General features: G+C 36.6%; 1 protein-coding gene across 8 annotated transcripts in view; it reads left to right on the forward strand.

The window, feature by feature from the left end:
* Positions 1-11,576, forward strand: part of LOC140329295 (sodium/calcium exchanger 1) — a 254,077-nt gene extending 242,501 nt beyond the window's left edge. For all 8 annotated transcript variants that reach the window (XM_072409477.1, XM_072409480.1, XM_072409484.1 and 5 more), the window contains one exon: positions 10,193-11,576. In XM_072409477.1, the coding sequence (XP_072265578.1) occupies positions 10,193-10,569 (377 nt within the window). In that variant the 3' untranslated portion in view covers positions 10,570-11,576. The remainder of the gene's footprint in view (positions 1-10,192) is intronic.

The following is an 11,576-nucleotide window of genomic DNA, read 5'->3' on the forward strand; positions in this document are numbered from 1 at the left end:
ACTGTTTTAGCTAACACTTCTATCTGAGATTAACACGGCACAGCTATGTAGATGACACCACTTAGAGTTAGGAGTACAATGATGTTACCTCTCCACCCTTGCCTGTTAACTGGACGGTAAAGGGACAGCATCAGGCTGATGAGGTCATCCATTTTGCCCAGTCAGCTTTTTCCTTGTCCAAATATTTGTATGCAGCAGCAAATTGGTTCCTAGCCCTGCCTATTTCACCCCCAGTCCTCATGTATAAGGGATGACAAGATCCTAAAATTTTGGCAAGTTTAGTTACTTTCACTAGTAAGATCCATACCTAAGAATATCCTACTCACATTTTGCCAATAGATGCCCCTTGGCCCAAAACAGGGACCAAAAGAGCAAGTTAAATAAAAAAATGTAAAGTTTTCTCTACTCTACATTTTAACAGTACAGTCAAGGAACTTCCTCACTGGGTAGTGATGTTTGAGATGTTTCTACCTAATAAACGTTTGTGGCAGGTGTTCCCTTAGTCTGGGAATTATTGGCATGGTAGAAAAAGTTACCCATTATGGACTAATTTGTCTTTAAATGAACAAGAAGTCAGTGTTTAGAATTTTTCTAAATTTAAAGCAGAACTAAGGTGAAAAAAAATCACACTTACCCTTATTCCCCAGATCCCTCAATGGCCCTGGACCTTTCCTCAATCCGGTCCCACGCCATACTGGAATTCTTCTTCTTCCCGACACGGAAGAAGTGTCGGCCACCGCCATCTTCTGTCTTCTTGCTACATCAAGCAATCCTGCACTGCGCAGGTGCAGGATCTCGTGACGCAGGGAGCCGATCTCACTTAGTGAAGGAAATGCCCTTTCTGCGCATTCCCAAGATTGGGTATGCAGAGAAGGAGCAGCCAAGAGCCTACATCATGAATCCCAGGAGAAAACGGTGTTGCACTTCAAAGAAAAATCTAATTTTTACTTTTTATAAAAGAGTTGTCTACCCTTTTATGTAAAGTAAATATTTTGAGTTTAGGTCCGCTTTAAAGAGAAGAAAACCTTACTGCTTATATCTACAGCAGCCAGTACTTATATCTGCTTCAATTAACCTGTTCCTGGCAGCCTCTTCATAAGCCTTGCTGCCTGGCCAGTCTGATTGCTGACATCATCTGCTTTATTGCAATAAATGTCAGTCCATTTTATAGGATGATGCGGAGGGCCCATGCACAATCTAGTGCATTGGGGCATCTGAGGAGATTGCAGCCTATTGCAGAAGTCCGTACATTTTTCTTCAACCCCTAGAAACAAACATTAGATAGTGGGTTAAGCTATAATTTATGGGGGTTGATTTACTAAGGGGGTTTAGCCTTTTCGCTCAGACAAGTTGATTATTACCTTGCGAAGGATTATTGGCTTAAGTCTTGCATGCACGTTATTGGATGGTTGTAGTCAGGAAAACTTTACCTTTTTCACTAAGCTAAGAAAAAAATTCCTTTTCAATGTGATAATTCACTTTGCTAAGTGAGCAAGCAGCCTATAGTCCTTTAGTAAATTACTCTTATCAGCTTTTAACCTCATTCTGTAGTTGTACAAATCTTCATTTAAACACTATGGGCAGTTTTGGATATAGGAGAGTAAGCCAACTAATATGTAGGAGGAAACCCTACATATCTCATGAGCATTCAGCCAATTACTACAGGAAGGCAAAGCAAGGGAGCCAAAAACTTAGCCACTATGCTGTCTTGTGATGCAAAGTTTATCATTCTTTTATTATATGAGACCATGTTATCTTCCATTGGCAATGATTTAACTGAGGCAGAAGGGCGGCTGGTCACAACAGAGCTCCAAGTCTGCAATAATATCATGCTTCTGTGATTGCTGAAGCTTCATGCACAGGTCACAATATTGTTGCCCGAGACAAACATGTCGCCTGAAATTGGCGACACATGTCGCCTGAAATTGTTCATCAATCTGCCCTAGACGATTGATTGGGAAGGACCTCTGTGCAATCCTTTAGTAGAGAGCACAATGGGATTCCACTCACTCATCCTCCCCCTTCCCCTCTCCAGAGAACAAATTGGCTACACCAGACATACGGATAACAATGTTATCCAGGTCCCATCCAATACCTTATGGTGCGTAGCTAATCTATTATCTATTATTTGCTCAGAGAATATAAATAACTCAAGAAAAACTCTCTGTTTTTTTTTTTAAAGTCAAAGGAAAAATATTCAGGTATCCAAGCATATAAAACACACATCTGCTTTTATCATCAGCTTCATCTTGGGCAGAAGACTGAATTTCCCATCCACTAAATTATTCACAATACTGATTTAACATTATAAACATCTTAATAGACTTCTTGTAGCGATGTTTCACTGCCAGCCAGTGCCTAGGGCCTGAGAAGTTCAAATGTGAAGGTTCTACATATGCTTAAAGGAAAATAGCAATATTCAATCTTGTATATTCTGTATACTAATTTAATAAAAGCAGAGTTTCCTACATGGAAATCAGCATGAGAAAAGACATAATAACAGCATTTTCATTAGAAAAGAGAAACTGCAAATATGTTTATAGTATGTGTATAGTACACCTACAGGTAATGTCTCTCCCATAATGTTGGTTATGCCTTCCTTTTGCCAACTTGTGCCATCACAATGTGCATTATTACCTATGCTGTGCCTGTGATGACAATTCTGTACATCTCAAAATTTAGGGACATAGGAAAAATCCTTTTAGAATGTTATGTAAGTATGCATTGAATCAGGGAAAACAATTTAAGGTAGTGCAGTTGATGACACTTTTTAGTAACACTTTAACTAAAACTTTTTTTTAACCTAAGAACAAACAAACCAAAATGCTGAGTAGAGAGAAAAGCATTTATAGTTTTATGTAAAATTTTGAAAAGACCAATTAACCTCCTGCCTTTCAAGCCACCGTACCCTACTAGGAAACCCAGAAACGAATGGTAGTTTGGGGGACAAGAAAGGCAAAGCTTAACATTTGGCAACATTTGAGATTTGTATTTTACATTATCTGCCTTTATGTTCAGATTTATGGATCGTTTTGCCATGAAATTTTCACTGAATGAATCCACTTCTTTTGCGGTTGTCATCATATTCTCAATTTTATTCTCCCAGAATCATTTAATTTTTCAGCTTTTTTACAGTGGGCCAGATTATCAGCATTGAAAAGCCTGCACCGAAATCAAAAGAACCATTCCTTTTAATATTATTTTTTTTAGATATTTTTTTGTGTTCATCTACTTGGAAACCTACAAGATAAATGCACAACCTTTTTAATCACACATTGTGGTGGACATCTTTATTGAAATACTTTCTTTAATATACAAGTAACCAATAATATAAAGGCAAGAAATAAGACCAGATTTACAGAAGCAACCTGTCAGTGTTCATTGCCCAAGTGATATGCACATTCAGTGTAAAATCACATCCTTACATTGGGCCACATTTTTTATTAACTTGATATTGGTTGTTTTAAACTTTTTAGAGCAGAGACAAAGTCATGTGAAGGTTATATGGATGAATGCTTCCATGTCTCCTTGTATTATAACACACTTTATCATTAAGACAGGTAAAGCACATCCCATCTCCTTTGTCATTCTTGCTTCCTTTCACCTAACTAAACGTATTAGTCATGTTAGTTTTATTCTTTTTCAGTATCTTATCTTACACTAAGGTAAGATCTAATGTTTTGTGCAATATAAGGTCAAGCTAATCATGCATATCACATTTGACTGTTGCATGTAATGTACTCATAGATGAGATAGAAACATTGAATTTGCCAGTACAGCTTTACTGTTTAAAAATTTACATTTTGAATTTCTTGCACCATTGAGCTTATAATCCAATATATGCAAATAAAGGGCCATAATAATACAGCACAGATAACTACCATTTATATATTTGTATGGATGCTTACATATAGGGTTAGATTATTTAGATATTTGTTAATACCCTATTAAAATAATATAGATATATGGAGCTGTGACAAAAGAGCAGATGAATATAACAGCAGCCCATGCTAAGTACCATTTTGAACAAATGAGAGGCACTTTACTGAACTGAAGTCTTTACTGAACAGTCCACCAAATTAAACAGATTTTTTCTTCATCCACCATTGAATATATGTGCAGCATCACTCTTATTGCTCTCACTGCTTCAATATGGTTTTAGTGCACTGACCCAAAAAGAAGTATTTTAGATTTTCTTCAGAAAACATTAAGCTGTTGATTGAGTTTAATAGTAAAATTATAAGAGTAAAGGAGAAAGTAAAAAAAACAAACTAAAACAATCCTCCAGGGCAATACTGATATATACCCCACTGCAGAGGGCTTCTTTGTTTCAGACCTTGCAAATTCCTGATACATACACAGCAAATACATGCAGAGAGAGGCCATTTACTTGCAGCAATTGCTGTCCTTTCAGTGATTTCGTTTTTAGCCTTACGTTTGAGCACTACCTAGGGTGGGCTGTATGTAAATGCAGTCTGTCCAGGAATGCCTATATGCCAATACAGTGGTGTGTGAGAGGCATTGCGATGAGCTGAGAATTCCATTTCTGTTGCATGTCCAACTAATACAATCACAAAGCTGTGCATAAAGTCATAGAGCAATTGGGTTGTAAAAACTAATTGACTAAGTACACATGTCGGATGATTCTCGTCCGATAATCGGCTCAGGGCTGATATCGGACGAGAATCTGGTGTGCGTACCACGCTCGTCGTCCGAATGACCACCCTACCGAATCCACAGATTACGGATGAGGAATGATCGTAATGAAAGTAAAGGGAAGAGAGGTGCCGTTCAGTCGTTTTCCCCCTTCCCTCTCCGTAGAGCAGAACGGTGCTATATGTACAGCACTCGTTCATGCATCCTGCAGTCGTTTGTTGTTGGAAAGGATTATGAAAGATCCTTTCCAACGACAATTATTGCATGTGTGTACGTAGCCTTATAAAGGAGCATGATATACTATGAAAGGACAGTCCTTATCTCTGGAACAGTTGGCAGCTGTTGGATGCTGGGCAGGGACCTTGAAATCCTCGTCTTGGTTGCTGATGATAGATCTTTTGCAGCCCTTATAATGATATGACATGGGTTATAAAGAAGGATTACATAATACAGCATCAAGGTAATAAAAAAAAAAAAAACTACCAATGCACACTGCACGAAGCTATGAAGATCTGAATGCCTGTTAAGGTACTAGCTAAGCCTCAGCTATCTATAGCCTCAGTTAATAACCAAATAGATAATGTAACTGTTGACTAAACATTTTCAAACTTCAGAACATTCAGTTTTTACATATAAATTCTATAGGCTAAAGAATAAGGTTTATGTTTCATAAATACATTGCTTCAAGGAAACATTGTGGATTAATAATTTCTTAGAACCCAAAAGTTTTTCATTGCGACCAGGCAAAGTTTTATAAGTAGATTTGGAAACGTATTTTTTACACTTAGTAATTCTATTCCTATGACCCCTTAAAATTTCTTTTACTGGAACCCAGCAAAATGGGTAGTTTATATTCAAAAATGGCAGCCACTGGTATGACCTAATAAATTGGCAATTCAATTTAAAGGCAGCCAGGAAATACTAATATCTGTGAGACATCTTTATAAACAGCACTGAAAACACTCAAGTCTTTTATAGACTAGCAAACTAGTAGAAGCTCTTTAATGACATTTTAAAGCCAAAGCGCACAATCTGTTTGCATTTAAGTCGTCTGGATCCCCAATGAGTTAATTATCTTTTAGAGATAGCATTCAGTACTGTGCATCAGCAACTGCTGAACATGTTATATAAGAAAGTGGGCCAAGGCATTCAAATGGATATGACATTTGAGGCTAAACTTTACGAGATTAAGTCTAGAGTCGGCTGTCTGTATGTCTGTTCAAGTATGGCAAAGGTATTTATCAGCTTGCCAGTTAAAACTCCAATTTGTAAGGTCTGGGATTTAGAGGTAAATAGCGCTGCTTATTGAACCCAAGCGTCCAGAACTACGGCTACTTTTCTAAGATGTCAAAATGTAGAACATTTCTGTGGGCTAAAAGGAAACAAATGATCTCATAGGGCATGTTGTAAAATATGATACAACACATTAAACATGTGGTTCAATATTTATTATCAATATTATTTTCACTTATGATGTAGCTTCTCAATCCTGCTAGTAAAAACAGGCTTATTTTCCTTTTGCAGCTTTCAATGAAAAAGCAAACAAATATATAAAGAGAGTTAAAAATGTTGAAATTAGCATTATAATGGTCGTATATTGTGTTTTCTTTAGTAACAGTTATACAATTCCCTGATAAAAACAGTGCCTTTTGGATTACATTTTTTAAAACATTTTTTAAATGTAATGAAGATAGGGAGGATAACAAATATTTAAACACAGTGTTATTTTACCCATAAATATATACTGTGATCATAGATAAGATAAAATCAAAAGGGTGCACTTTGGCAGAGCTGAGGTGTTTTTGCACCCGAAGATTCCAAAGTGCCTACCCCCAAATTTGCATTTTCCATGTAGTAATGATGTATAAATACATGTGCAGTCTTTAATCATTCTGCAGATGTGAAAAAATGAAACCTTTACATTTTCAGGCAGATTAATTTAGGGTAAATACACATTTGCACAGTGTGATAAAGAACACAATTTGTAAATTGCATTTAGGCAGCCCATTCAATTTGCTTGGACGGTCAAAGCATCCCAGATTAACTAAATGGTGCCTCATTCTTTTTTAAGAAAGCAATGCACGGTAACTGCTGCAACATGCTGCAGAGCTGCCATTTAAAATGAATGGGACTTCAGTGCACAAATTAATGTAACTGTTTCTGTATACAAATATATATATATAAACTTTATTATTGCAAGTAAATGTGTGCACAGTGCACCTTCTTTAGCCTTCTTGTCATCTGAATTCTAAAATGTGCTTGCTTGCCAATCCCAGACGAATAGCTATAGAAATACACACTTTGTATACTTTGCTTTGATCATCCAAACCTCAGCAGGCAATTACAGATTCACTAGATCTTCAGCAGACATATATTGTGTCATATGAGTTTGCAGCTGGTGCAGCAATTCTAGCTGCATAGCCTACTTGTGGGTGAAAAATCCAGGCAGCAATGATGGGCTGCCATTTACAAATTTTTCACCCTTTTTTGGGAGCAAAACAGGGCAACAGTACCTAGCTGAGGACGGGGGAAAAAAGTAGGACAGGACATTTTCCCTAAAAGAAATCAATAATGGGCAATATATCTTGGCTATTATCTGGTTTGCTAAACTATATTAAGGGAAATTGTCCTTATGTTTACAAATGATCATCTCTGGAAAATTCAGCATATTTTTGATCTTGGAACCTCCTTCTTGCATTTAATCTTTTTTTCCAACATGCCCCCTAAGCTGATAGGTAAATTGATTTCTATCGAAATCAACATTTTTGTATGTAGGTGATTCTTTGTAACTGAAACCCGGAACTTTAGACTGTAAGCTCCTTTATGAGTTAGGGACTGATGGTAATCAGCTTTGTATACTAAAAGTGTTACAAAATTTGGCAGCACTATGAAAATAGAAAAAAATGAACTATTAATAACAAAAAAAAGATTCAATTAATTTGGTTTGATAAACAGTAAATGTTTTTATCTAAACTGTAAGGTCCGTAACTGTAACTGTAACAAAATACATTAAGAGATTCACTGTAATTTGTTCTCTTTTACCCTGATGGTTATAAAACAGGAATATCTGTAGAAGCTGTTTTTATAATAAACACATTTTTAATATTGGATGCAAGTTAGAGCAGATAACTGGAAAATGCAGTGGATGGCAAGTGTATTAATTCAGGCGAAACAGCAGATGAGCCCAGCACAAGAAAATAGACATTTTAGTTTGGATGTAATATGGAAAGCAGCATGAGTTTTGCAGTAAATGTAGCAATACAGCATACCATCAGCTTTCTGGGCCAGCACCACAACAAACCTTAAGAGTAAATTATATTATAACACATAGTAAAAAACACTTGCACATCCCCACGCTTGAGTACTGCAGAGATGCTTGTGAAAACCTACTGCACTTTGCTGTTATAAAAAAAAAACTATATAAAAATAGGATATGATGAAATGTAAAACATGGTATTACTGGTATGATTATTATAGTGGAACTAAAATGGATACATATCATTTTATTTTTAGTTTAGATCATTTTTAAATGAATATATATATTTTTTTTTTTTGCAAAAGACAAAAGTACAAAAAAAAAAACAAATTAATCTTTGTTTTACTATATGAAGGGAAAATGAACCTGTACCTGTAAAAAGGACTGTTATCATCATCTCCTTCTCTCATCCATAGACAGCTATTAAAACTCCTAGTTATAACCACCCTGAAGCTGGTGTTGTTTTATGTTGTGATAAGCTTTGTCGTCATTTTTATAAAATACTACAACCTTCGGACAAAGTGTTGGTACCTCTCCATGAAAAAAGAACTTTATGAAGAAAGAAGTCCCTGAAAAAAACTAGCAAAAATAACTAGCTCTCATAATTTTCTTTTCCATATCTAACAAGGTTAAAGATTTGATTCAACTGAATATTTAAAATATAATACCACAAATGAAAATAGCATTGGCAAAGATGATTGGGCCAATGATTGTTGTCACTGCAAGCAATCAATGTCTTTAGCTCTCAATGACATCAGTAGTTTGGTCAACTTTTCTTGATAAAGTGCCTCAGTTTTGTTAGGTTTGAAGGGTGCCTTCTCCTGACTGCATGTTTCAGACCTTTCCTTAGATGTTTGATAGTGTTCAAACCAGAACTCATGGTCACCTTAAATAGTTTGGTTCTTAGACATTCTTGGGTGCTTTTAGCTGTGTGTTTTGGGTCACTATCCTGTTGGAGGATGCATCACAGGAAACTCAGACAGATCTTTCTTAAACTGATCAGTTAATTGCATTTTGGAATATCTTCATGTCTTAGGAGTTTATTGTGCCCGGCACAGACTCAGGACAGCATGTGCCAGACACATCGTAGCAGCCCCCAAAAATGTTTTTCATCCTTCATGTTTTACTGCAAATATAGTGTTCTTCTTTTTGAAAGTTTCATTTTTTTGATCATAGACATAATGTGATAATGACACGACTTGTCAAAAATCTCTAGTTTTGTCCCCATCCAAAGGATGTTGTCCCAGAAGTAACATGACTTATCAGTATGCATTTGAGCAGATTCCAGTGTGGCTTTTTTGTGTCTAACTTTTAACAATGGAGTCCTCCTGGGTTCTCTTTTATTGAGCCCACTGTCACTCAAAAAGACAAGAATGGTATGATCAGATACAGATGGACTTTGACCTTGGACTGGATTTCTTTGCTGTCCTTGGCTTTTTGTCTACCAATCTCAATATCCTTCTGCCTATTCTGGGGTTGACTTTGTTCTTGAAACTGCATCTAGGGAGATTTTCGCCCATGGCCCCTTAACTTCTTAATATTATTTTTTAACTGTTGACACAGGAACATTTTTCTGCTTGGAGTTTTTGTCTGATCTCTTTTGTCAACTCTCTTCTTTGCTTTCTCTGCTTCATGTTCAGCATGGGGCACAATGATACTAAGCAGCAAAAGTAATACTTTATTTTATTTAAATAGGCTGAATGATGGTTTGCAGTGTTGGTGTGATACTAATTAAACAAAACAGCTAGTATGGAAAATCACTGTAATCCAGTTATTTATAAACTTTTTTTTTAAGGGTAAATAAATGTGTCCAAGCTTTGTAGGATAAGCAATGCTTTAAATCTTTTCACATTTGCTTTTCTTTACTTGACATGTAATAGACAGCTATACATGGGACAATATCCTATTATTTATTGACTTTTCTGGAAGAAAAAAGCACTTTTGGGTGTGTGAGGTTATGACCCTGATGTATTAAAGCTCTCCTTGGCAGGGGAGAATACATTTTTATTAGTGAAGCTGGGTGATCCAGCAAACCTGTCATTTGCTATTAGTTAGAAATGTTTTGAATTCTGGACCAGATCCATACCGGGTTTGCTGGATCACCCAGCTTCACTGATGAAAGTGTATCCTCTCCAGTCTTGGAGAGCTTTAATAAATCAGGCCCTATGGGTCAGGTGGGTAGCAATTAATAATTTATGTGGTTTCATTATTCTAACAAAATCCTTGTGTTTTGTGTGATATGCATACTCAACTTAATTATTTATTTTTGTTTTTCCACAGATACTTTTGCAAGCAAAGTAGCAGCTATCCAGGATCAGTACGCTGATGCCTCCATAGGTAACGTCACTGGTAGCAATGCTGTGAATGTGTTCCTGGGAATCGGCGTAGCCTGGTCCATTGCTGCCATTTACCATGCAGCCAACGGAGAAGAGTTTAGAGTTCAACCTGGCACATTGGCTTTCTCTGTCACCCTTTTCACCATATTTGCATTCATAAGCGTTGGAGTCCTGCTCTACAGAAGGCGACCTGAAATTGGGGGTGAGCTAGGTGGGCCACGGACTGCCAAGCTTCTCACAACAGCCCTGTTTAGCCTCCTTTGGCTCTTATATATTTTCTTCTCATCTCTGGAAGCCTACTGCCACATACAGGGCTTCTAAACAAACACTTTGACATAGTAAATATATAAATATATATATAAATATATGTAGAATGAACAGAGGAAATCAAAGACATTGCCATTTCCACTTACCTGCTGATGGAATGCAACGGTAGGAGCATTCCTTTTACTGGGTAGAATCAAGAATCTAAAGGTTTCTTACCCACGGGGGCATCATGTTGAACCAGGCATGGATGCAGGGACATCTTTGCAAATGTACCTAAAACAGTGTACTATAAATGTTTGACTACTTTTATTTTTTGAAATGACTAATCTGAATGCTACTTGGGCCTTTTTTTTTTGTTAAAATGTATAGATGCCGGAATTACTAGTAACTATTATTTCATTGTTTTTGCTGTTGTGATGGAGAGGGTTGAGTGCCTGGAAGAAAAAGAAATATCACCATCTGATATCCAAAACTAGAGTGTCCAGATGGCAAAAGGGTCCAAGTAGGTTGTCAATGAGACATGCATTGGTTTCAGAATTAAAAAAAACTATTCCACTTGTGTCCAGGGTAATTTATCCTGCCATGTCCTTTTAGTTTATTGTGTGGACACGAAATAGTTAACAGCAGCCAAAAAAGTAGCCTTCTCCTCTCCAACTAATTGTTTGCATTGTAATTAGCATGTGTTCCTCACCATCCTAAACCACAAAACTACAAAGAGTCTATCCCATTGTGCTTTGCCTATTTAACATCTTCACCATATGGTACAAGAATCCCTATTCTGGTCAGGCCAAAATGTTTGTCCTTGCTCTCATTTAGGCCATCTCCAGAATAATCTGTGCAGGAGTCTGCTGGTCACTTCCCACCCATAACTATTGTCATGTTTTGGAATGTTCTGTGCTATGTGTAATTGTTGTGCATGGATGAAAAGTATTTGTGTATGCATTAGCCTAGTGATAACCCTTCTACTAATGTTGATTGAATGTGAAAGACATGGGTGTGTTTTTTTTTTAATTTTAAGTTTTACATTTTAAATATTTTGTTTTTTAATGAATATTGGCTTG

This window comes from Pyxicephalus adspersus, chromosome 4, assembly GCF_032062135.1.
Source record: "Pyxicephalus adspersus chromosome 4, UCB_Pads_2.0, whole genome shotgun sequence".
Classification (NCBI taxonomy): domain Eukaryota; kingdom Metazoa; phylum Chordata; class Amphibia; order Anura; family Pyxicephalidae; genus Pyxicephalus; species Pyxicephalus adspersus.